The sequence below is a fragment of the Erpetoichthys calabaricus genome, chromosome 10 (assembly GCF_900747795.2).
Source record: "Erpetoichthys calabaricus chromosome 10, fErpCal1.3, whole genome shotgun sequence".
Classification (NCBI taxonomy): Eukaryota; Metazoa; Chordata; class Cladistia; order Polypteriformes; family Polypteridae; genus Erpetoichthys; species Erpetoichthys calabaricus.
This window is the reverse complement of record NC_041403.2, coordinates 82,978,812-83,006,600: the sequence shown is the minus strand read 5'-3', so window position 1 is coordinate 83,006,600 and position 27,789 is coordinate 82,978,812. Positions and strand designations below refer to the sequence as shown.

At 39.4% G+C, this 27,789-nt stretch overlaps 1 protein-coding gene and 3 non-coding genes across 9 annotated transcripts in view; 2 read left to right on the top strand and 2 right to left on the bottom strand.

The window, feature by feature from the left end:
• Positions 1–71: 71 nt before the first annotated feature.
• Positions 72–143, bottom strand: trnae-uuc (transfer RNA glutamic acid (anticodon UUC)). Its single transcript has one exon. It is a non-coding gene; the product is annotated as a tRNA-Glu (tRNA).
• Positions 144–3,013: 2,870 nt separating this feature from the next.
• On the bottom strand, positions 3,014–3,085 carry trnae-uuc (transfer RNA glutamic acid (anticodon UUC)). The gene has a single exon. It is a non-coding gene; the product is annotated as a tRNA-Glu (tRNA).
• A 548-nt stretch (positions 3,086–3,633) lies between these two features.
• Positions 3,634–3,705, top strand: trnah-gug (transfer RNA histidin (anticodon GUG)). Its single transcript has one exon. It is a non-coding gene; the product is annotated as a tRNA-His (tRNA).
• Positions 3,706–19,174: 15,469 nt separating this feature from the next.
• Positions 19,175–27,789, top strand: part of sec16b (SEC16 homolog B, endoplasmic reticulum export factor) — a 56,927-nt gene continuing 48,312 nt past the window's right edge. For 2 of the 6 annotated variants that reach the window (XM_028811506.2, XM_028811503.2), the window contains exons 1-3: positions 19,229–19,269; positions 21,618–21,762; positions 25,851–26,236. In XM_028811506.2, the coding sequence (XP_028667339.2) occupies positions 25,914–26,236 (323 nt within the window). In that variant the 5' untranslated portion in view covers positions 19,229–19,269; positions 21,618–21,762; positions 25,851–25,913. Of the gene's footprint in view, positions 19,270–19,827; positions 19,929–21,617; positions 21,763–25,850; positions 26,237–27,789 lie in introns of those variants that run through there. The other 4 variants (XM_028811508.2, XM_028811507.2, XM_028811504.2 and 1 more) reach the window with 3 other exon arrangements.

Sequence of the window (27,789 nt, the reverse complement as noted above, 5' to 3'; positions counted from 1 at the left end):
ACACAGCCTGGAAGAAAACTTGGGCAAGTCGAGGAGTACACCTGTGTTATGTGAGTGAGCTCGAACTAGCTTTCCCATACCGGGAGTCGAACCCGGGCCGCCTGGGTGAAAACCAGGAATCCTAACCGCTAGACCATATGGGATTAATAAACTGGAGGTCAATTACGATGATGCTGTGACTTTCAATCACAGTCCATTAGTCGAGAGGAGGCTGTCTGGATGTTTTATATTTTTTCTTCTCTTTCATATAATTAGACAATTGCAAACAATCGGATCCTTTGCTGACCATCATAAACTAGCTTCTCACTGAATCGCATAGTGTGTCATCTCAGCTGAAGGCAAGGACGCTAAGACTTCCACAAGTACTTGTTTCAAGATGCCCCAATTTGCCTACCAATTGCCCAGCCTACCAAAACCGGCACTGCGTCAAAGATGTAAGCAGGAGACACCCCAAGTCACGACTTCATTCCTCTCACGTATGCTATGAGGCGAGCTCCAAATCAATCAGAAACCCAAGACTTGGCTGTGGACAGGACAGACCGAGTGAGAATTTCACTCTTTTCCAATCCACCTTCCTCTCCGGTCCACGTTTCAAGCGGGTTACAGAGGAAACGAGGAGCGCTCCAGGATCGGAGTCGCTCTTTGTCTGGGTATGGGAGCAAAGCTTCCCTGTCAGTTGTGCTTTGCGTTCCGTGATCGTATAGTGGTCAGTACACTGCGTTGTGGCCGCAGCAACTCCGGTTCGAATCCGGGTCACGGCAGTTGAACAAACGGTTCGTAGAATGCATTTTGAAGCGAGTGATATCGAAATAAGTCTATTTAACTCACACCTATGCTAAAATTGCGTCCTCATCAAGTTGCAATCACGTTCAGCCGATGCCCCTTTTGCGGAGAGCGCATGCTAACACTGGGCTGTAGGGCACGGGCTCTTTTGGCTCCAGTTCAATTCATCAGATTCAAAGCAGCGCATGCCGTTTCATCTGAAACGTGCTCCAGTCTCGTTTGCGATGATCACACCACTTTCTTTGGGATCCAAGAACAGAGCATTGCTAAAAAGGAAAAATATATACATATTTATATAAATAGAATACAAAATTTACATGGGAAGAACTGCGAGCGCCAGAGTGTAAGGAAGTATATTAACCGATCTCATCAAGTCGTTCGTTTTATGGACATCGCATCTCTGACGGTTGATTGTGTGCTGCTGTGTTGTTTCCTATGTTGCCTGGACCCTTTCCGTTTCTTTATGTGCCTTGCTTGCAGATACTTGCCATGCTCCCTGGACGGGATCCGCGATGTCGTGGTTGTCTCTTCTCATGCTGTAGGATGCGAATTGATGCAGGGACTTCAGGGCTGCGGATGGTTAGGCTCTCTGCTATGGTACTGAAAGGAGCCCCAAACTGCATTATTCTGGAGCGATTATTGGCTTTGATTACGTGAGAGCCACCTGTACGCTTTGATTGAAAACACAGCCTGGAAGAAAACTTGGGCAAGTCGAGGAGTACAGTACACCTGTGTTATGTGAGCGAGCTCGAACTAGCTTTCCCATACCGGGAGTCGAACCCGGGCCGCTTTGGTGAAAACCAGGAATTCTAACCGCTAGACCATATGGGATTAACAAACCGTAGGTCAATTACGATGATGCTGTGACTTTCAATCACAGTCCATTAGTCGAGAGGAGGCTGTCTGGATGTTTTATATTTTTTCTTCTCTTTCATCTAATTAGACAATTGCAAACAATCGGATCCTTTGCTGACCATCATCAACTAGCTTCTCACTGAATCGCATGGTGTGTCATCTCAGCTGAAGGCAAGGACGCTAAGACTGCCACGAGTACTTGTTTCAAGATGCCCCAATTTGCCTACCAATTGCCCAGCCTACCAAAACCGGCACTGCGTCAAAGATGTAAGCAGGAGACACCCCGAGTCACGACTTCATTCCTCTCACGTGTGCTATGAGGCGAGCTCCAAATCAATCAGAAACCCAAGACTTGGCTGTGGACAGGACAGACCGAGTGAGAATTTCACTCTTTTCCAATCCACCTTCCTCTCCGGTCCACGTTTCAAGCGGGCTACAGAGGAAACGAGGAGCGCTCCAGGATCGGAGTCGCTCTTTGTCTGGGTATGGGAGCAAAGCTTCCCTGTCAGTTGTGCTTTGCGTGCCGTGATCTTATAGTGGTCAGTACTCTGCGTTGTGGCCGCGGCAACCCCGGTTCGAATCCGGGTCACGGCAGTTAAACAAACGGTTCGTAGGATGCATTTTGAAGCGAGTGATATCGAAATAAGTCTATTTAACTCACACCTATGCTAAAATTGCGTCCTCATCAAGTTGCAATCTCGTTCAGCCGATGCCCCTTTTGCGGAGAGCGCGTGTTAACACTGGGCTGTACGGCACGGGCCCTTTTGGCTCCAGTTCAATTCATCAGATTCAAAGCAGCGCATGCCGTTTCATCTGAAACGTGCTCCAGTCTCGTTTGCGATGATCACACCACTTTCTTTGGGATCCAAGAACAGAGCATTGCAAAAAAGGAAAAATATATACATATTTATATAAATATAATACAAAATTTACATGGGAAGAACTGCGAGCACCAGAGAGTAAGGAAGTATATTAACCGATCTCATCAAGTCGTTCGTTTTATGGACATCGCATCTCTGACCGTTGATTGTGTGCTGCTGTGGTGTTTCCTATGTCACCCGGACCGTTTCCGTTTCTTTATGTGCCTTGCTTGCAGATACTTGCCATGCTCCCTGGACGGGAACCGCCGTGTCGTGGTTGTCTCTTCTCATGCTGTAGGATGCGAATTGATCCTGGGACTTCAGGGCTGGGGATGGTTAGGCTCTCTGCTATGGTACTGAAAGGAGCCCCAAGCAGCATTATTCTGGAGCGATTATTGGCTTTGATTACGTGAGAGCCACCTGTACGCTTTGATTGAAAACACAGCCTGGAAGAAAACTTGGGCAAGTCGAGGAGTACAGTACACCTGTGTTATGTGAGCGAGCTCGAACTAGCTTTCCCATACCGGGAGTCGAACCCGGGCCGCCTGGGTGAAAACCAGGAATACTAACCGCTAGACCATATGGGATTAACAAACCGGAGGTCAATTACGATGATGCTGTGACTTTCAATCACAGTCCATTAGTCGCGAGGAGGCTGTCTGGATGTTTTATATTTTTTCTTCTCTTTAATATAATCCCAGAGCATTGCAAACAATCGGATCCTTTGCTGACCATCATAAACTATCTTCTCACTAAATCTCTTGGTGTGTCATCTCAGCTGAAGGCAAGGACACTAAGACTGCCACGAGTACGTCTTTCAGGATGCCCCAATTTGCCTACCAATTGCCCAGCCTACCAACACCGGCACTGCGTCAAAAATGTAAGCAGGAGACACCTCAAGTCACGACTTCATTCCTCTCACGTGTGCTATGAGGCGAGCTCCAAATCAATCAGAAACCCAAGACTTGGCTTTGGACAGGACAGACCAAGTGAGAATTTCACTCTTTTCCAATCCACCTTCCTCTCTGGTCCACGTTTCAAGCGGGTTACAGAGGAAACGAGGAGCGCTCCAGGATCGGAGTCGCTCTTTGTCTGGGTATGGGAGCAAGGCTTCCCTGTCAGTTGTGCTTTGCGTGCCGTGATCGTATAGTGGTCAGTACTCTGCGTTGTGGCCGCAGCAACCCCGGTTCGAATCCGGGTCACGGCAGTTGAACAAACGGTTCGTAGAATGCATTTTGAAGCGAGTGATATCGAAATAAGTCTATTTAACTCACACCTATGCTAAAATTGCGTCCTCATCAAGTTGCAATCACGTTCAGCCGATGCCCCTTTTGCGGAGAGCGCGTGCTAACACTGGGCTGTACGGCACGGGCTCTTTTGGCTCCAGTTCAATTCATCAGATTCAAAGCAGCGCATGCCGTTTCATCCAAAACGTGCTCCAATCTCATTTGCGTCGATCACACAATTTTTTTGGTTTCCAAGAGCAGAGAATTTCAAAAAAGGAAAAATTATGTACACATTTATATAAATTTTATACAAAATATACATGGTTAGAACTGTGAGTGCCATAGTACACCTGTATTATGGAAGGGATCTCCAAATACCTTTCCAATATGAGGTGTCGAACCCACTCCTCCTGGGTGAAAACCAGGAATCCTATGTACAAGATCGTTTGGGACATATAAATGGTAGGTCATTACGCTGATGCTGTGTCCTTCAATCACAGTCTATTATTCCAGAATATGCTGGCTGTCTCTTTTTAATAGCCAGTGCTCCTCTATTAACTGGCAATCAGTTGGCCAAAACAATCTGCAGATGAGCTCCTCTTGATATTGATCTTTTCCAACCTTTGATCTGCAGAACATTGTTTGTCTGGATCTGCTTCTAGTACATTTCAATATCAGATTCATTTCAAGTGATCTTCAGATTTTGCATAAGTGCTCTGTAACAGGTCATTTTTGAATGATTTATCACCATTATCTGCTTACTCATATGCAATCCAATTAGGTGAGTTGTTCATCCTGCTTCATTATAGCTACAGGGATGTGGATGTGCTTCATGCTTTTATAAATGTTTTTATTGTCCTCAATGCAGATCCCTTTTGTGCATGGCCACATGAAAAGATGGATAGACCACATTGAAATCTTAAGAAGTGATTGACAATTTTATGGTCAGTCCAGCTGTCAGAACATTTTCTGCATGCATACCCACCTAAGTATTTGGTTTAGGCCTGAAGCAATTTCTTCTCAAGAAGTAGCTTACTAAGCTGATCGATGGAGTTCTTCTGGTGGCTGCAGTTGCAGACCAGGTTCCAACCTGTTCCCTGCACTGCTTTTGTATAGTGGCTTATGTGAAAATTATGTGAATTTCCCCATGGGATTTAAATAGTATCTATCTATTTTTCAATCCATCACTTTAGACTTTCCAGGAAATAAGCTTGGATATAGGCAGTACTGGCTGAGCTGCATGGATAATAAAAGAGGACACATCCATTGCCCCTATCTGGTATGAAGCCACCCAGGTGCAGGTGGAACCGCTTTAGGGATGTTGATCAATACACATAGATGAAGACTGGTAGTGTGATCTCTTCCTTTTACCACCTGCCCAATCTTTATATACAGGTGCATGCTTGACAGGTTGTGGATGAAGTGTATTGGTGCCTATGTGTATGGCAGCTATTGCAGATTCTGGTATCATCCATCAGCTGAATGCCCATGTTGTCCGTTGTTTCTTCAAATGACCTCAATCATCTCCTTATGCACTCTTCCTTGGTGAAAAGCCTGATGCCTGGAGCCTCGGTGTCTGGTCCCAGCTATGTGGCTATAGCCTGCTGCAGGCAATCAATGTGCCCAATGTTCTACTTGAAGATGTAGGATGATAGTTGTGTTATGAAGAGATAATAAAGGGGCTTCTTTTTCAGTTGCTACCTAATGAACCCCACACCCATTTGAATATACAGCTGAATATATTTGACTTGATCACCACATGTAGGAACTGAGCTGGGATGACATCAGATTTTATGTACTGTTGCATCGACCTGACAGCCATAGGCAGAAGGCACATGTCCCTTGTCAGTGAGGATGCTGGTCAGTATCTGTCTGTGCTTATTGCTCATGTTCTTGACCCAGGCTGTTGTGTGGCCAGTGGCAGCAGCAAGTTTGGTCACCTTGAGGGAAAATATCAGGAGAAAGCTTGGTTTGTGCATAATCCAAAAGGAGCAAACAAGTTGATGATGGTTGAGGTATTCAAGGGATTGAGGTATTCATTGGGTGCACTGGGGTACTTTGTGGCTTGAGTGTATGAGGACTGAAAGGCAGGTGGAGATTTGAGGATTAAAAACAAACAAAAAAAAAATGCACCACAAGAAAACATCATAGAGAAAGACTCCTCCAAAAAAATTACAAGGAAGGCATTCCTCATTGTACTGCCTCCAAGTCTTAAAACTGGTGCAAGGCAAAGGGGGTCAGTTACAACCTATTTAGGGATGGTTAGCAAAGGTTTCAATTGGATTGAATATTCTGGGATAATTCTAGTGTAGTCTTCATTAGATTTAAATGACGGATTTGGAAATCACTTGGTTAAAAATGTCAACAGCAAAACATTTGGCTAACTGCCATGAACTGAAACTGGAGTTGCTGTGGTGGAAACGCAGAGTAATGACTACTAGATAATCACAGTACACAAACCACGACCACCAGAAGATGCTGACTCCCATGCCAAGACAAAGAGCAACTCTGACCCTCAAAAATTCCTCTGTCCCCCGGTTGAGACGCTGACCAGAAAGGAAGGTGGATTTCCACAGAGGAAAATTATCTTCAAGGGCTAAAGTCATGGGCTCTGATGGGTATTGGGTTCACCTCATAGCCTACATGTGAGGAATCAAGTTTGTGCTGGTATTAGCAGGCTTGGTTTTAAATGGGACATCTTGAGACACATACTTGTGGTGGTCTTAGTCTTCTTGTCTTGAGGCGAGATGACACACCATGGGAGTCAGTGAGTAATCTATTTTGTGATGGTCAGTAAAGCTTCAGATTGAATAGAATATTCTGGGATTATGTAAAAGAGAACCAAGCAAACAAAAAAACAGCAAGCCAGCCTCCATTAGACTAATGGACTGTGGTTGAAAGTCACAACATCTGTGTAATACCCAAGCTTTCACATGTCTCATATGGACTACCGGTTAGGATTCTTGATTTTCACCCAGGTGGACTAAATTCAACATCCTGTTATGAGAATGCTGTTTGAAGCTGCCTTCTGCATCAGAGTTGTGCTCTTCACCCTGCCTCCCATGTTTTCTTCCAAGCTATTTTGTAAACCATTGCTTACAGACTGACCTCATTTAATTAATGCTGAGTATCTTTCCTGAATAATGCTAGTGTGGGCTCCATACAGGGGACAGCATAACCATCGCAAGTCCATCGGATATGGATACAACTCGCATCCACAACCACAAGAAGAAACGCCATGACATGACAGTTCCTGACCAGGGCATGGATTAGCAAGCAAGGCAGATAAAGAAAGGGAAAGGGCCCGGGTAAGATAAGAAACACCACACTAAATGGCAACATGGTATTAACTGTCAGAGTTGCATGTATGATTTGATGAGATCGGGTAAAATACTACCACACACTCTGGCTCGCGCAGTTGTTTCTATGTATATACAGTATTTTGTTTTATATTTATATATAAAAATATATATATTTATTGGGGCGGCACGGTGGCGCAGTGGGTAGCGCTGCTGCCTCGCAGTTGGGAGACCCGGGTTCACTTCCCGGGTCCTCCCTGCGTGGAGTTTGTATGTTCTCCCCGTGTCTGCGTGGGTTTCCTCCGGGTGCTCTGGTTTCCTTCCAAAGACATGCAGGTTAGGTGGATTGGCGATTCTAAATTGGCCCTAGTGTGTGCTGGGATGTGTTTGTGTGTGTCCTGCGGTGGGTTGGCACCCTGCCCAGGACTGGTTCCCTGCCTTGTGCCCTGTGTTGGCTGGGATTGGCTCCAGCCGACCCCTGTGACCCTGTGTTCGGATTCAGCGGGTTGGAAAATGGATGGATGGATATATATTTATTTATATTTATAACATGCGTATATTTTTGTTTTTTTGGGATTCTCTGCTCTTGGAGCCCAAAGCAAGTGGTGTGATCATCAGAAATGAGACTGGAGCATGTTTCAACTGAAATGGCAGCCATTCAGTTGTCTTGAAAATGCGAGAAGTGAAACGTTTGGCTAACTGGTTGCTGCGGCCACAATGCAGAGTCCTGACCAATATATGATTATGCCACAAAAGGCAAAATGGAGGGGAGAAGCTTGCTCCCATGCTCTGCGAATCCGACCCTCGAGCACTCTTCAGTTCCTCTGTCCCCTGGTTGAAACATGGACTGGAGAGGAAGGTGGATTGGAAAAGGGGTACAATTCTCACTCGGTCTGTCCAGTCCCCAGCCAAGTCATGGCTTTCTTTTTTTTTTTTTTTTATAACTTTTATTGAATTTATTTAAAGTCATGTAACATTCCATACAATCAAGCCAAACTTAACAAAACTGAATTTAATACAACCCCCTCCCATGAGAAAGAGAGAGAGGCCAACAACCAGAGTAAGACTTTTCAGTGTAGTATGAGGGAAAGGAGTCTTTCTCCCCAATATAAGTGCTTAATCTAGAATATTATTGATTAGATTCTGCCAGATTTTAAAAAAGTTTTGAACAGATCCTCTAAGAGAGAATTTGATTTTTTCCAATTCAGATAGTATATAACATCACTTACCCACTGACTTAACAGAGGTGGATTAGGGTTCTTCCAGTTGAGCAAGATAAATCTTCGTGCCAATAGTAAATGAAAGGAAATTATAGTTTGTTTGTTCTTCTCCACGTTAAGCCCATCTGGAAGTACACCAAACACAGCTATTAATAGATTATGAGTGATTGTGACACCAAGGCTGTTGGATAGGATTTAAAATTAGGATTAAATTAGGAAACATGATTAAAATTTTTTGTCCAGAAATAATGTTAATTTGGTACAAGCCCAAAACATGTGGCCTAGTGAAGCTGGAGCTTGATTGCAAAGTTCAAAGTTCATAGGTTGGATCTTGCCCTGGAAACATTTTGGACAATTTTAAACGGGACAGATTCGCTTGATAAAAAATTTTAAGTTGAATAATTGAATGCTTTGTGCATATAGAGCTAGAGTGAATTCTGTGCATGGCTGCCTTCCACTCCTTTTCTGAAATGTTGAGTAAGAGATTCTTTTCCCACTGTACTTTGGGTCATGGGTTTCTGATGGGTATCAGGCTCACCTCATAGCATACTAGTGAGGAATGAAGTCACTGACTTGGGGTGTCTCCTGCCTGAATATTTGACATTGTGCCAGTGTTGGTAGGCTGGGCAATTGGTAGGCAAAATGGGACATCTTGAGACACGTACTTGTGCCAGTATTAGTGTCCTTGCCTTGAGATGAGATGACACACCATGGGAGTCATTGATAAGCTATTTTCAGAACAAAGGAAAAAATCTAAGAACAACTTCATCAGACTAATGGATTTTTGTTTGAACATCACAGATAAGAAATGATCACCTAGTGCTAACTGGCATATATGGTCTAGCTATTAGGATTCTTTGTTTAGAATACCAGTGTTTAAATGCCTGTATGGGAGAGCCCTTCACACTTCCAAATGTCTTTGATCAACAGATCCATCATCTTCATTACAGTCTCCCTTCCCATGTTCTCTTCCCAGTAAAGTTTTCGCTTCCACTGCTTATAGTTTGAATCAAGTGGCATTCCTCTAGAATGATTCTGCGGGCTCCACCCAGTGGCACAATAAATTTATGAATGTTTCAGGAAAGCCAAAAATTAAATTTTTGCAGACCTAAACTTAAACTTCTTTAATTCTTAAATACAATATTCTTCAGGTTGTGTAGGGCTATAATGTTTCTTTGATTTAATTAATTGGTCATTGGATGTTTTTAAAATAAGGCAAGTTAAACAGAATTTACAGAGCATAAGTAAGAAAAAACCATACTCTCACAAACATCTACTCTATTCCTCACACCCATTCCACTCTCTGAATCAAGGATGTAAAACAAGAGGTGATTAGTATGTAAACTCATATTGGTTTAACGAGAGTCTTCAAACTCTAAAACTAGAATGCCGGAAACTAAAATGTAGATGGAACTCAAGATAATTACATATCCAAACATCATGGGATGACATTTTAAAAGGTATGAACATATATTGTTTTTTAGGCCCACTCTGAATACTTTTCCAGATAATCACATAAAAACAGAAGTAACTTTCATGTACTGTTCCGAACAATTGCTAATTTAATTAGTGCGATATCTGAACAAAGTCAGTATCTGTTCAAAGCTGATCTTCCGGCTAGGACGTTGGATATCTCTGGGTCCACGGTCCTTGAGGCTGATTCTCCAATTAGCTGTGAACCACCCAATCTCACTGAGATTGCACAGGTGGTGAACCAGCTGAGAGGGGGAAAGGCTGCAGGGATCTGTAGTATCCGGGGTGAACTTCTCCAGGCTGGTGGTAAGGCTGTCCTCCTGGCATTGCAAGCAATCTTTGCTTCCATTTGGGAGACTGGCATCATCCCAGCTGACTGGAAAATGGGACTTGTTGTCCCTATCTGGAAAGGGGAAGGGTGATCGCCTGGATTGCAGCAACTACAGGGGGATAACACTGCTCTCGGTGCCGGGGAAGGTCCTTGCTAGGGTCATCCTCAATAGGATCCGTGATCACTTGCTCACCTACCAACGACTGGAGCAGTCTGGTTTTACGCCTAAGAAGTCTACCATCGACTGCATTCTGGCACTGAGGGTTCTCATGGAGCGCAAATGTGAATATTGGCAGAGTTCCTTTGCAGCCTTTGTCGATTTTCGCAAAGCGTTCGACTCAGTTGATCGAGCTGCCCTGTTGGACATCCTGAGGATTTGTGGGATACCCTCGAGGTTGCTGGATATCATGGCCGGCCTGTACACTGGGACTGTGAGTGCTGTGAAGAGTGGAGGCAGGACCTCTGTGTTTTTCCCAGTTGATTCTGGGGTTCGTCAGGGGTGTGTTCTTGCTCCTACTCTGTTGCTTGTATGGACTGGGTGTTGGGCAAGGTCATGAGGTCCAGCGGCTGTGGGACATCTGTTGGTGAAGAAAGGTTCACGGATCTTGACTTTGCTGATGAAGTTGTGATCTTCGCGGAGTCAATGTAGGTTCTGATCGGGGCACTCGAGAGACTGAGTGAGGAGTCTGAGTGAGTCCAAGTCTTTAGAGTCCTAGTGCTTCCTGTCTTGCTATATGGTTGCGAGACATGGACGCTAACCAGTGACCTGAGATGAAGACTGGACTCCTATGGTACTGTGTCTCTCCGGAAAATCCTTGGGCACCGTTGGTTTGACTTTGTGTCGAATGAGCGTTTGCTCATGGAGTTCCAAATGAGGCGCATTCCCTGCATTGTGAGGGAGCGTCAGTTATGGCACTACGGCCATGTGGTGCGTTTCCCCGAGGGTAATCCAGCTCATAAGATCCTCACTGTTGGGGACCCGAGTGGCTGGACCAGACCAAGGGGTCGCCCACGTAACACCTGGCTGCGGCAGATAGAGGGTCATTTCTGGAAGGTGGGACTGGACCGCGTGTCTGCCTGGGGAGTTGCAAGCTGGGATCCCGAGTTGTTTTGTTGAGTAGTGGGTGCGGCAACGCACTGTACCAGTGCATGCTCCCCAACTTGACTTGACTTGACTTGATATCTGAACTACCTGAATTAGGCTCATAATCATTAACAGTGATGTATTTAACTGGGTTTTTATTGAAACAGACAAAATAAGATCCAAAATTTAAATGTCATCTCAGACATCTGACCTCATTATTTTAATATTTTACTCTCTATTTGTGCACACTGCCTTAGGAATTTTAGCTTATCAACAGAAAATAAATGTGTAACTTTATATTTTTTAAATGAAACTCAACCTCTCACCATTCTGGCAGCATCCCTTCTTAATACCTTTATTGACTGGCAAAGTTCCTAATGCAGTTAAAATCCAATTATGAGACCACTCAGAGCCAGTCAATTCATTAGGCAACACAGATGGCCACCTAGAAAGTTGTCATCCAAATGGATACTGTTTATAAAAGTTTAGGGGCGTGCGCTCCACACAATGAGGGGCACTGTTTATGACACTCCAAAGGTGCACACTCTTGAATCCCCACAACCTCTCATGCTATGGATGCCACCTAGGGCTCAATATTGGCTTTGGATGGCACTGAGACTACTTTTAAAAACAAATCAGAGCTAATCTTACATATATTCAGTTACAGCTATTTTTAAATTTTTCTTTCTAAAGTGCTTGAAGATGCACTTTAGATGCACACAACTTTGGTCAAACGTGATATGGTGCTTGCTTAAATTTTTAAAGCTATTCCTTGGTCTCTAAAAATATTTGAAACATTAATTTTGGGGGTTTCTAAATTTATTATTTGTTTCAACAGATTTTTAATGTTAAACATTAAATGCATTCTTTTGCAGAGAGATCTTTGTTTTTTATGGCCATTGTGGACCTGTTGACCATTGTAATGTTGTTGCTAACTAAAGCAACAAGAAATATGTGGCTAGTGAAAGCATCAAGTCCAAGGTATAAATGTCAGCATTATACATGTCCTGGTTGTCCAAGTTTGTGGAAAGACCTAGAAAGCTACTCTTTTTCTGGATTGTTAGTATTATTATTACTAACTCTTTTCAGTAAATCTCCTGTTGTGACTTTGTCTCTCTTCTTTGACAAAAACTTTGTCTTTCATTTTTGCTCTGCTTATACAATTTATATTGGTTATCAACTCCATTGCAATATTCTCTTTGAATTTTGTTTCAAATCATTCCCTTTATTTACTGTATCCTTGTTTTTCTACTCTGAACCCTTGCCTGTTATATTTAGCTCAGTTTATCTCCTGATGTCCATTCTGATTAAGTATTTGCTTCCATCCTCCCCTGGCAGTGCACAGTGTCACTTTATTCAACTTACCTGAAAAGTTTTCGTCTATATTTTGCACAACTACAGAAATTGCATGACTTCTTGCTGTAATTTTAATTTTAAGTTCTTGGAATGAAAAAAAAATTGTTACATCATGTTGATCAATTAAAACACAGCTTTTGAAGCTACAGTTCTTAATTAAACTAGTTTAGAACACAGACATAAATGTTATGTTGGGGTCTCAGGCATTGTTACTGTGTGGCTTAAGTCAATCTTATCAATCAGTTTCACTGTTTATAGAAATATGACGACAGTGTTTCATTATGAAATTAGTAGGGTAGATATGGTGTCCTTCAGGGCTACATATGGGAATTGTTACTTTTTTTTACTTTATCTGCTATTTCTAGGACATATATGTTATAGGAGAACATAGAATTCTCTTCACTTTTGCAGATAATTCTCAGCTTTATCTTTCCTTTAAACAAAATATTTTTCATATTTTGTCCTTAATTTTGTGTCCAGGGGCCTCATGTATAAATGGTGCGTATGTACAAAAATGTTACGTACAAACGTTTCCACACTCAAATCGCGATGTATAAAACCTAAACTTGGTGTAAAGCCACGCACATTTCCATGGTAGCTCCAACCCTGGCATACGCAAGTTCTCCGCTCAGTTTTGCGTCACCTAGCGTCAAAGCAGTGTTACTGTTCCTGTATGGTTACCCTTTTGTTTTTAGATCCACATCCCTGACACGGCTTTATCATATACACTGAAACTAACTACATATTGTTTATTAGTTTAAGGCATCTGATGGTTAATCTGTAACAATATAATGGTCCAGGGAATAGCCAAAGTATTCCAAATACCATAGCTGCTTTAGCGTTGTTACTCTCACTGCACCTTCTTTTTCTTCTTTCAGCTGCTCCCGTTAGGGGTTGCCACAGCGGATCATCTTTTTCCATATTACTCTCACTGCACCACTCAGAGTATTTATATCACTATATCTGAGTGATCTACAGATCTACAGTAGAGAATTATTGGTATACAGCATCAAGCACACGCTGCCTCAGCTATGCTGCCTATTTGAACTGCTCTCACACGGCAAATGCTTCAAAGACTTTCCTGTACGGACCTCGCAGTTCAGAAACAGTTTCATCCCAAAAAGTATAAACGTACCCAATCGGTCCATCAAGTACTCCTTGTAGAACTTTTAGTACTTATAAGGTACAATTACCTCTCTGTAAACTTGTACTACAGTTATAATATTGCACAACCTGAGCCATTTTATAAAGTGTGTATTTACATATCACGACAATATCATTTTTAAGATGAAATGCAGCAAAACATGTTTATTATATTATACAGATAAAACTTTAACTTAATTTAAATAATCTATATTGTTAATAATTAAACATGTAAGGACACGGTGTCGCTGCGCAAGCAAGGATCTGGTGCTCCATTCACAGATTTTTACTGCCTCATGCTGTATTCTTGCTGGGTCTGGCACGACACTGAATGTATAGAATAATTAAACATGTACTACGAAGATATTTCAATGTTCCTTAAAAGTTTTGAAGAATCGGCGTTCCAAGCTTACAGATGGCTTAACGTCTATTATAGAGCTGATTGTGTGGCGATTGGGTATTTGGAGAAGGAAAAGTGAGGACAGGAATTGGGGGTTAGTACGTTTGAAAGAGATAGTACTGCTACAATAAAGTATTTCATCAAAGGTCACGCACGGCGCAGCAAGCATCTTGCATGAGACATGATCAATCACTGTGCCACCATGTCCCCATGTTTAATAACATGCTTCAACTCCTATCGTCATGAAAATGATATCACGTATACATCTCAGTATTTTAATTATTTAGAGAGCTGTAATATTATGAATGTAATGGATTCTGTGTCCTGTTGGAGGAAGAAAAAGCCCGGAAGCACGTAGTGATGCACACATATAGAGCTCATAGAAGATCAAATACAAAACAAAGCATTTAACGTGCTACTTTCGTTACGATGGGATTTGAGAAACTAGTAAATTAAACGATTTTAAGATGAAGTTTATGATGTTCTACTTTAATGACAAAATAAACTACGTGATTAAAGTGGAAATTTCGAGATTAAAGTTGACATTTCATGCTTTTTTCCCACTGTGTGCCTTTTTTTTTTCTCTGTACCCTAATAAGCTTTCATATGACACTCAGACAGTGGGCTACGACTCACCTTTTCACGGTGACTTTGATATGTGACAGCTTCTTTTTTATTTCGGGCACTGTGCAACTTTGTGAACTTGAGCTTTCGAGTTTCTCCGACAAGCTATGTCACTCGATCAACTTTATTTTGTTTTTTATATCACTGTTTAAACCAACAAATAGTAAGTTTTTCTTTGCCTCCACTTGGTATTCACTGAAATTCTTCCATTTTCCCCCGTGCATTTGCCATTGTCTTTTCACAGAAGGCTGAGCTTAAGGGCTATTTATATTGATTTACATATTCAAAGAGGTGTAATTCCTGCGGTGGGTTGGCACCCTGCTCAGGATTGCTTCCTGCCTTGTGCCCTGTGTTGGCTGGGATTGGCTCCGGCAGACCCCCGTGACCCTGTGTTCGGATTCAACGGGTTGGAAAATGGATGGATGGATGGAAGAGGTGTAATTCTGAGAGGAGTTGGGGCGGGACAGCAGGCGTGTGCATGTGCGTTACTTTTCACTCTGACCAGGATTTATGTAGCAGAAGAACATGGAAGTTGGCGCACACACAGATTTATGTATCTGGATTTTTTTGTGCGGAAGCACATTTCCGCTTTTGTACGTATGCCATGTTATAGTGTGAATTCTACGCACGGCGTTATACATGAGGCCCCAGAAGTTCAAAGAAACTGACAAATGATAACTTTTTGTCTTTGAATACTAAGAAAAATAAAGATATTATTAATTAGTATAAAATCACTATCAGAAACAAGTCTTTACACTTGATCCCAGTTAAGTTTAGGGCTTATTTCAAGATCCTTTCACTTGTGTCTAAAGTTATAAGTGACTTAGAGTACATTTATTTAGGAGAACATGTCAAAAAATACATTCCAGAGTGTACACATTACCATCTCAAGATATTGGCCATCTAATATTTTAAAGGAAAAACAGAAATACAGTTTGAAGCTGACCATCAAGCTACAGGCCCACAAAGCTATGGAATGGTCTGCCTGCCTGTGTAAAGGATGCCCCATTGTTATTATCCTTTAAATCTGGGCTGAAGAATCAGCATTCACTGACTACAGCTGCTAATTAGCAATGTATATAGTAACTCTATGAATCATTTGTTTAAAAATAAAAGCTTGGCAATCATTATGAACTGTTGCTGACATTTCTCATGTCTGCCTCTCTTCTTGGTATGCTGTTGTGGTGCAAGCTGTTATTCCACCCCATGGGATACAACACCAGAGGTACTCTTTTAACACTGTCATGTAGTTATGATGTTGTAGAAGATGTGAGGGGTGGACAGTAAGTTGACCTGGCTCATCAGAACTGTGACTTGTTTCTGTTAAAACTCACTCTGGGGACCCTCCATAGCTTGTTTAATTGAAGAATTCTGTTGACTGCATTTTTATTAGCCTCTCCTCCCTTGTCATTTGGTCCTACCTTAGTTTTAATATTAACTGACTTATTTGCTTAAAATGTAAAAAAAAAAATCACTCTAAATTTAAAGTGATTTACTGGCTACAAATTGTATTATTTCCACAATATATTTCTGTATCATATTACTGTATATTATAACAAAAATATAATATCAATTAATTAATTAAAAGAGCTTTTGTAAAAAGACAGATTTTCCCATAGGGACAAATACAGATCTATCTATCTATCTATCTATCTATCTATCTATCTATCTATCTATCTATCTATCTATCTATCTATCTATCTATCTATCTATCTATCTGTCTGTCTGTCTGTCTGTCTGTCTATAGAATGACTTCACAGTGAACCTAGGCCACAAAATGAATGCGATGTAGCAGTACCCTGCTATTGAACTACAATATTTTCCACAATTTGTATGCTAACTGTGATAGTACATCAATTCAGTAGTTAGTAATTTACTGTAAATTTACTAAATCAATTTTAGTTAAGAAAAAAACTTCTCTGTATCGTAACACATAACTTACTTGCAATTCAGCTGCCAATCATTTTGCTGTCAGACATGCAAACTCTCATTTTTATCGATTGATACAATTTCAATGGTTAGTAGAATTATTTCATGTTGTCTGGTGGAAAGGAAAAGTTACTTTTTTAGTGCAGAATGCAATATAGGTTCACCACTTTATCTGGAAAAAAACACCATAACGCAGCATCTGTAACCACAAAAAAAACCTTTAGCACACACAGAGAAATGATTTCCCATTTTTGTTTCTCACAGTGCAAAGAAGGGGGGAGGAGTCATCAGGAATAACTTACAGTGTTGCTGCAAAGTTGACTAACTTTATGCAAGTTTAGGTTTCTGTGCTATAAAATTTATTATGAAATAGTCTTGCACAGTGAAACAATTATTTGATATTGATAGCTAAAACACTACATTTATCTTTTTAACATCCTTCTTTTAATCATTTATTGTATTTTTGTTTTTGACTGTGAAAATACACAGTTAATTTAATTAATTTTACAGGATGCTTTTAACGGCATGCTTACCTATTTTCCCCAAGATGTTGTATCAAGTTGAGTTTCGAAGGTCCTTGGATTCCTTTTCATGTCCCCCTCATTTAGTCACTTACTCTTTGTGTCTGTGGTTCTCTTTCTAATATTTGTACAGAAAAGTCAAGCAAAATGACACCTTTAATTGGCTAACTAAAAAGATTACAATATACAAGCTTTTGAGGCAACTAAGGCCCCTTCTTCAGTCAAAATGTAATCAATATTTGTACAATATCAGATATGTTTCCAAGGCCCTTATAGCCATGACTGCACACACATCTTACCTCACAAAATAGTGAAACGGCATGAAAATGGCAAACTGAAAATTTCCCACAATGCAACATAGACCTGTCCAAATATAATTTTGCAGTAATGTGCTGTCTTATGATAGAAGATAGCTTAGCCTGTTGGGATTACATGATACTTTTTTCATTATAGTATTTTGTGGTGAAAAATTATAGTTAACTCCTGTGAAATGCTGGCAGTTTTTTCATTGCATCTTTTATGTTAACTGAGCTTGAAATTGCTCTGTTTAACTGTGTGTTTAATGTCTTTTAAATGTTTCTCTGTGTTGATATTGTAAGGTTAAGCAATTTACTGTTAATGCATAACAGCTGTAACTTTATACAAGAACTCTGATGCCTTTCTTGGTGAAGGATGTTTTGCAAAAATACTGTATTTCAAATATGGAGACCTTCCTCTTTCATTTTCAGTTCAAAAAATGTGAGCAAAGGTAACACTATAAGGGAAAACTTTTTAAATGTTATTGCTCTTGTGTGGAAACTCCTGTATTGTCATGAAATGCCCTGTATGCCCTGATATGGCCTTCTAATTGGCTTTTACTATGGAATGAAATAACAATGACAATACGCAGAGGAAGAATTATGGTGTAAGAAGATAACAGGAATTATCATGATGTTTTATAATCATTACAAAGCATTAATAAATAAGGGCATGTGTGCAACTTACTCGTAGACTGGCGAATGAACATATCTGAGTCAGACAACTTCTGAGTTAACCTTTTTGTCACCTTTAGTTCTGATGTCTTGCATAACAATATGGCATCTTCAATATGTGAAATTAGGCCTCATTTAAAATGCCTAGAAAGTCTATAGAATGCTGGAAATGGGACATCAAAGTATGAAACGATTAAAATTTCAAACATTTTCTAGGCATATGCAGTGCCAAAAGGCAAACCGATAAGTCATTCTGTATAATACCTAGGTATTATATACAACCTAGGGAAAATATAAGAAGTAACACAGATATTTCGTGCGTTGCCTAAAAACTTACGCATAGGCATTCTATACAATACTGTACCTGCTTTTGCCTGTAACACATACACAAAACAAAAGATAGCAGTCTGTCACTGAGACAAAAGGTACTTTAGAAATATTAAAAGCAAATTAATATATAGATATAACTGAAAGCATCTTTAGTGCTACCAAGTTACTCTCAGTTTAAAGACAAATGCTTAACTTTATTTGAAAGCTTACAATTTGAACCTGGTAGTGAGATGAAGTGAAACTCTAGTAAGCGCCTTAATTACTTTGATTTCTTGGTAAAACACATTTTTTTACAGAATATAGGATGCCCCACGTACTCATCAGTACAAACGTAGGCGATCAACTTCATTTCTGACCACAAGCCAATTTTGAAACATCACTGATGTCAGAGTTTGACTGACATTAGCCTGTCGGGCGTTATTGGAGCGAGTGAGAGATGAAACGCAGCCCTCTCTAAAGGAGTAATGGCACACGCACATACATACCCAAATAAGACTCTCTAACAGCCTAACCTTAGTCTAGCACCTCTGACACGTAAAATAATCGTGGCTGAAACAAGATTAGCAGACGAGTTTGTAAACTTCTGGATACTGCATCACCGCCTGCACTGCTCAATTAAAATTGAAAAGCTCCTATTGATTCACTGGTCAAACTTTCCACGGGCTGTACACTATAGGCTCCGATACCTGGGTCAGTGCACTGTAAGTACGTGTTCTGCTGGCGCTCACCTTAAATCACCTGCTCCCGGGTTTGACAGCCGTACAGCCCCGCCCACTGCGTCCGCCCACAAGCGGATTGCACAAGGTGTCCGCCCAGTTTTGGCCGTCAGTCAAAGTATCTCTGCGCTCGATCCCTCTTTACACAGTAAGTATTTTGTATATTCGGTGTTCCAAAACATGGAAATTATAAAATCTGATTTCAGAAAATCTAATATGTGTCTTAATAGCATTAACTGATATTGTATTTTGACTTGTTATTTGTTAGATTTTCAATCTCGCAAACTCATTGGAAATTAATATCTGAGGTTTAGAGTTAAACAAAGTGGCTAGACATTGATCAAAGACTGTTTCTGTCTTAACGTTACAATTCTTCTTACTTCAATTTGAAAAACAGAAAGCACTGAGATTAACAGAACATCATCACAATTAATTTGTGCCGAGTCAAGGTTTTTTAATAATCATACTGAAATATATGCGTATATGTTAATCGTAACTCCGCAGTACTTTCACTACAAATTCACAGCTTTTTATAGGGTACATCAAGTTAAATATCCGTGTTTTATTTTACTTCCAAAACTTTCACTATTTGTTATACGCTGAGAACTTTTTCTAAAATTTGATTCTGAGAATTTCAGTTTCCCTTCCAAACATGGTTCTCTCAAACGACCGAGCCCCGGCTTGCTTTTCACATGCATTTTCGTTCTTAATTCCGCTTGGCTACAAATGCCTCCGAAAATGTTTCCGAGCCAGTGACGTGGCCTGGAAAGATCGGCTTGGACTTGCGCTGAGACATTCTTTAAAACGGTATGTTTGGTTTTTAACCTTTCGATTTTTATTTTTATGCAGGTATTACAGAAAGCAAACCATAACACGACGAGCTTTTTATTATAAACATATATATGTACTGTATATATATTTTAAATACTATAGGCTATTACTGTCCTGCCCGGGATGCACCGCACTTTACAATGTGGGAAACTCGCACATTCTTCCTTTTTAGCATCCTCATCTACATAAACGCAGTCATAAATGTCAATAATTTAAAAGAACACTTTATACGCGAACACCCAGAATTATCCATCCCTTTCTGAACTTGCTTAATAAAGTACAAAGGCACGGGCGTCCAACGCCTATCCTGGCAGAATCCGGCGCAAAGTATGAACCAGACCCAGATTGGCCGAAAGTCTTTTGCACTGTGGGCACATTTCAAAACCCATAAATAACATACACCCGTTAAGATGGAGAAAATATTAAAAAAGAAGTTGATAAGAAGGGTTACCGGACGTAATGATGCCCCACCTAATCGAGTGTTTCAACTTTTTACTCAAATTAACATGTCGTTGTAAATTAAAGAACAGCGATAAAGCTATATTTTCTGTTATTCCTTTCAAGTTTATTGACTTGACGTCCACGGGGCAGCGTCAAAATTAAAGGTCAGAAAAGCGTAATGTATACATTTAACATATCAGACAGTCCCACCCGCGAAGTTAGAGAGCCAGAACAAAACGACACATTTCAGACAAGAAAGACCGGAAATGTTTAAACTATTTTTAACGCTCATTTTATTCGCAAATAATAAAATGTTTTACCAGAAATAAAAGAATACATTAACTTCTAGAGTAATTATTTTATTACAAAGAAGAAACACACCAATTCTTTTTCTGTTCCATTTCTCAGCACTTTATATTTATCATTAAAAGTCAAATTCCAATACACACACACAAACTAAACTACAGGTCTACAGTGGTAGTAAAAAAAAGGCAGACCTGTGAAATGGCTCTTTGATTCACAGTTAGGGTACTACTGTGTGGAGATTACTCATTCTTCTTGTACATCCTTCTTGTGACTTTAGGTTTTTTGCCCAGGATGAGCTGTTCTTTGAATACTTTTGGGTATCTTGTGATAAACTTACGGCCTTATCATATAGATGATTCCTAGGATTGTCCCTGATGCTGCCGAGAATACTGGAACAGCTTAGATCTACAGTATATATACAAAAAACTGGAACAGGTTTATATCTTTGTTACTGTATACTGTATATAAATTCTTTTATGCGTATGAGTGTGATTACAGTTTGATTTTATTATAAATAAAATGGAGCACTTTGTTCTTGAGAAAAGGTCATTTTACTAAAGGTGTGTCATTATAAATAACATAATTACTTACCATACAGGTTTAAATTAGTTAAAGAGGAGAAACAAACAGGTGACAGCAGTTCACACCTTAAATTTATCAAAGGCAATAAAAGTACAAGAATACCGAAGACTGAAATAGAAAGTCATAATTCAGGTTAAATACCTAAAGAAGAATAATTTTGAAAGACAACAGATACTAAATGTGTACAGAGAAAAAAATGATGTAAAAAAACTTTGCTGTTTTTTTTGAAGAACATGCACTGATACCATAGCTCTAACAGGACATTTGACAAAGAAACTAAAAATATTGACTCATTAGAAGTAACAATTAAGATATCTAATCTGTACAAATATGCAGGTGCACTTTGGCCAGAGCTGCTACCCTGAAGCAAAAGAACACACGTGCTTTCACTGTCTGTTGTCATTTGAAAGCCTGCCGATGTGGCAGTTGTACTTTGACATTGTGGGATACCTGGATGTGATACCTAACGACGCTTAGCTGTGTAAGTTTGCTTTGTAATGAATCAGAGACTTTTCTATTTAGTTTTTTTTTTATTTTATTACATTTTTTTTTGTCTTCCACCTACTTGCAATATGCTAATGTGTACTTGGGTTGAACCAGAAATAATTTGGATAATGGTCTTTTTTATTTTTCCTCAAAGTCATGCTGTTAAAAGTAAATGTGAACTGAAGAATCTGAGTTAAAAACAGATAGTGACATGTTTTCACTCATATAATTAATAACTTAAAATTAAGTAGGGGAATATTCTATAGCAAAAGCACAAATCTAGCAGAACTGTGTCATGTCAAAAATGAATTAATGACAAAAACTGAATTTCTAAAAGTATGCAAGACTAGGGCTGTAGTTTGAAATTAAAATTCACAAGCCATAAGACAGCATTTCATTAAGAATTTTCAAGTTTTTTAACAAAAGTTTTATTCACTGAAGTTAGAGCACAAGGATGGAGTTGGTCAGCTCTACTGCTCTTTAAATAATTTATTGATCACTTGATAGTTGGCACATTGGTTAGCCTCCTGTATTCAAATCCTGTTAACTCTGTAGAGCTTTGATATTCCTCCTATGTCTGTTTTTTTCTGTCCATGTATTTCTCCAGAGGTGTGTGTTAGGTTAATTGAATGCCCTATTTGTCTCAGTTTGTTCCTTGTGGTACACTGGTACTCAGTCCTTGCTTAACTCCTGCCATTGGGCTGATGTTGCTGGCATAAGCCCAGTAAAAGCAACCGCAAACTGTTTTCAGAAACACAGAAAATGAGTGTATGGGTATTTGTTTGGTTATTATAAGAAAGTGAGGATGATCACATAAGAAAGGGAGGGCAGCAAAATTTAGCATGAAATGTTGTTTCAAGTTTTTTTTTTTAAAGCAATTCAGCTCTTACCTGAGTTTTATTTTTTTTAAGAAAGTTATGAGTAGTTAATTTCTCCTCATACGATGATTCATAGCTTATGTCATAAAAGGTTAATTTGTCTTCAAGTGGTGATGTAATATTTATAGTTTTCAGATAGTTAAGCAAATTTATATTGTACCATTGTGCTGTATGTATATTGATTTTTGTGGTGCACCATCAATTGAAATTTAATCTATTTTGATCTATTGAAGTTTGGAATGCATGTAGTAATAACATGATAATTCAATCCCAAATTTATTTATATTTGAGACACAAGAAAAAATAGTGCTATAACTTACTAATGGAAAATGCAATAAAAATATAGGAAACAAAAGGGAAAGACAGAGGGAATGCTAATATCATTCAATTACATGACACATTCTGGTGATTTGCCACCAGAAAAATGTAGAAAAATGAGAGCAGGAATGAATTATGTAAGTAAATAAATAACAAATTCCATTAACATCTATTAAAAAGGTACACTTGAATTCCCTCTAGACTATCAGCTAGTTCGCTCCGTGTGATGGTCAATAGAACATCAAAGGGATTAGTTCTATACCCTGGTCAGCTTTTTATGTCTTTTCTTCATCTGTATAAAATTTCCTTTATTAAGTTATAGCGTCGGGCGTATATATGATATTTTTTGTAATGAAAAATGCTATGCATTGGAACACACAACAGACACCTTGGAATGGGTGTGTCAAGAATGACACCTTTGAGTGAACATGGACTGCAGTTGTTTTCAATTAGTTGACGGTTCTACAATTCAATTTAAGCATCAGACCATTTAATTTGAACTGTGTATATAATGTAAATAACTTGAAGTAACTAATACAAATTTCCAGTTTTGTTCGTCCTTTGCAGTATTGTTCTTTTACCTGACTTTCAAAAGTTTCTCTTGACAAAAGAGGAACAATTATTACTAGAACAGTGGTTGGACTGCTTATGAATTTGCAATGGTGGATGTTGAATCTATGCATATCCGACTGTACTAGCCATATCCTTCACTCACTCTTTTTACTCCTGGATTATCCCTGGCCTATTGAAAGAAGAACAATGTCCACAGTGTTTTAAAAGCCAAAGTACCAGTGCGCAGAATTCCAAGTTTTTGTGCCACCTTCCATTCTGCATCTGTGCTGCAAAGTGGAATTGACTGTAGTTGATGTTTGTGATGTGGGGGCAGAAGCCAAGTGATGCTGTGATTTCCAGAGCCAAAGCTGAGATCACATTGGTTGTCTGCCATAGGCTGAATGTGTTTTGACCCCCTGATTCTTGAGTTAAAGTAATGCTGGAAATGTGCAGAGTGACACACACAGCTTCCCCGACCTGAATTACTACTTTCTCTTGTGTGGGGTTTGCAGAATCCCTGTGTTCATGCAAGGTTTCACTGTGTACTCCATGTTTACCAGATCATTGCATATTAGGTTAACCAATGACTCTAAAATGTTCCTGAGTGAATGTCTGTGGGTACGTGCACCGTGATTAACTGGCTGTGTGACCAAGGCTTGTTCCTGTCTTGAGCCCAAAGCTTACCAGAATTAATCTTTGCTCCCTGTGACCTTTTGCTTCACAAAAAGAAAAGGTAAGTGACTTAATTGATGCTACCCGCACCCTAGAACACTTTTAATGTCTGAATTGACTAGTCTTTTTCAATCACTTGACTTACTTTAAGCCCACCCTCTCTGATCTGTCCCTAACATTCAAAGTGAAGTAAATGTATCACAGGTTTATCACTTTTTTCATCTGATTTGTGTGTTTTTACTCATTTATGGAATTAATTTGCTTTATATGAGTGAGTGTGGGTGATTGTATATGCATGCCAGGATTTGTTTCTGGTCAGTGACTACTGTGGCCAGGATAGGCATTGGTCCTCTGAGATCCTGAACTGGATATTCTGGTAAATAAATGGACTGATTGGTTTTCTTTCATCTTTGTTACTTATTTCTGTTTGAATGCTTGATGTCTTCCAATAGCTCATTGCATGCAGTTGGTTGAATGGTGACCGTTTTATTTGTTTAACATATTTAAATGAATACCAGCTTGTTTGATTTCTAGCAGAATAAGCACATTTTGTAACTGGCTGCCTATTGCAATCTATAAACTCACTAGTAGATGTCGTTCCTCCTTCACTGACTCATCCTGACCAGAATGGAACTTTTCATTTCTGGCAGCTGGATGCCAACGCACTGCATTTACATGAGTGTAAGAAAAGCACCTAATATCTTTGTCTTTGCACATCACTCCATTATAGTTATTTTACATGTCATGGCTGCAGAATCCACAGGCCATAGCTGAACCATGACATGGAAGCAGAAAGGGCAAGTAATGTTGCTAGCTTACACCAAACCTCTAAAAGCTCCTGCTTTATTTTAAATACAGTATTTAGGTTCCTCCATTAAGTGTTCTGTTATTCTTTTATTTCAGAATTCAGCTCCCATTTCTTGCAGATTTCTTCTTTGTTCATGAGTAGCAGTCATCCACTAATCCCCTCACTGTGATGACTGCCTTGAGCATGGTTGTATTCTGCTTGTTTTAATTTTTAAAATATTTTTAATAGAGACGGTCCTTACGCTTATTCACCAAATTTTAGGGCCCCTTTAAGTCCACATTAGCTGCCCAAAAGTTCATGTTACAGAGACGCTTCACCCTAGTGCCTTTATGAACTTCTCCCCAAACATCTAAAATGTATTCTCTTCTTAGGTCTGAGATTTCTCTTGTATACTGGGCCTCAAATCCACCTTCTGTTCTTAATAGGCAGGGCACTCTATGTTTAATCTACTGTTTTCCTATTTTTAAATGTATTTTTTCTCCTTTCTCCTTGTTTGCCTTGTTTCACTTTAACTAGTGTGACTAATCGCTCCATCCGGGATTTATTCTCAACTTGCCCTCACAGGTGTAAAAATGGATAGCAGCTCCTCTTGACCTTAAATTGTAGGAATGGATATAAAAATGCTTTGCAGTATGGATAAAGTGACTAATTCAAATTATTTTATTTTGGTGTTTTAAGCTTGACTTCATGCATCTGTTGTTGTTTTAATTCTTTCTCCTTTGGTGTTTTGATTTTCTTTTCTATCAAGTTGAATTAAAAAGTAGAATGAATGATTGTGACTGAATATCTTCTGACAGGTATGTTAATTTGTATGTAGTTAATGAGTTTTGATTATTTTTCTAATTTTATAAACAGGTATGTTTCAGATTGATGATAATCCAATAAACCCTACCTAAATGAGAACAAAGGAAAACTGACATGGATCCAAGAGATCATCTGTGGCATAACCAAAGGTCACACGCTCCATCACACTACACAGGGAACCCCCACTATTTTGGCAGGCCTTTCTCCTGGGATGTTTATTACAATGGAAGTTCATTACCAATGCCTGAGCAGCCCAGGGATGTCTACTACACTGACGCAGATAGCAGGAGCAGAACATGGGCACAATATGATCCCAGGATGATCCACTATATCAGCAGTCCAATACCCAGACACAATTATGGAATTAACACCACAAGAAGACCATCTTCAAAAACTGACCACTTTACTGAAATGCCTGAAACCAGTACTTTTTCCAGGTGAGATGCATTATCACCTACTGAAAGAATACTCTGTTGTTATACTTTCACCTAAAATCTGACAGCATTCCAAACCATCCCACTGTAAAAGGGAACTAAATACAAAAAAATCATTTAAAATAAGCCCTGGCATCTCTTTTAGTCAGGGTGGCCATTTTTGGCTACAGGTACAACAAGCTAGTACTCTTTTTAACATCCTCAGTGTTTGTTATCTGGAGCAGCTTCATAGGCAGCTGTAAACAACTGTGTATGTTCTTTATTCTATTTCTATAACACTGTCTTACCAAAATACACTCAATCTGAAATTCATCCTGTGTCTCCTGGCTTAGTCCATTTGTATCTTCTTCTTTTTTCAGTCTTAAACCATATATTAGTAATCATTAATTTATTTTCTTCCGGATAAATCAATTAGCCTCTCTCCTCTTTCATTCCTTTTTCATATATATCCACAAAGGGAGAAAATGAGTCACAAATCTTAAAATAGTTTTTTATTCCTAAGCTTTCGACAGTCTACCAGTCATATCAGAGGAAAATGATTAGACATACAGGAATCAAAGGCAATACATAGCAAATTGGGGTGGGGTGGGGGGAAGGTTGTATGGACAATTTTTCGTCTGTTCACATCAAACAGCAACCCTAGGACATTCATTAAACAATGCCTATACAGGAGACACCCCAGACCTCAGCAAACAGTCGACTCCAACTTGGTCCCCCACCACACTTACCACACCGTACCTTATCACTTTGGCCTATCAGAAAGTGCAGCATGCGTCCTGTCCTGATCTGGGATCAAGATAGCGCACAAACTGGTAAAGACTTTCCGGTCTGTCCTTTTCAATGCCAAAAGCAAAAAATTCACCACAGAGACAAGAAACACAGTTTACAGCATTCCCTGAAGTGCATATATATATATATATATATATATATATATATATATATATATATATATACTTTATAAAAACCATGCTTATAATAAGTCTCTCATACATCACTCGTAAAATAAAAGGTGGACGCTTTTGCTAAGATTTTAAGAAGTGTTTTTTGAATGTTGATTGATGAAAAGTGCTAACGCTTTTACTTTACAAGTGATATATGAGAGACCAATTTTTTACTTTTTAGCACACTTTTTAACTTAATATAAGCATGGTTTTTAAAAAGGATTTTTTTTATATATATATTATTTTCAACTTTTAAGTCTTGGGTTTGTTTTAGTATAATTTTGTAATCGATATTTTAACATTCCTTTCTATCCGTTACTAGCTCCATCTATTAGTGAAATCTTTAACTATTCTTCATATGAAAATTTCATTTCTTAATTAACATGGATTAATTGATCAATTAGTGAAACTGATTATTGATTCATGTGTTGTCATCGGAAGTGAGTAAGTTTGCAAAATTTCAAGTCATTTGGACAATAGGAAGTGGGTTAAATATCGATTACAATATTTGTAGCAGGACAACAAACAGGTAAAGTTAAAAGAAGCATGGTAATAATAATAAAAAGACTCGCAACATGTATACAGGAACATTGCAATACCATCAGAAAGGAAAGA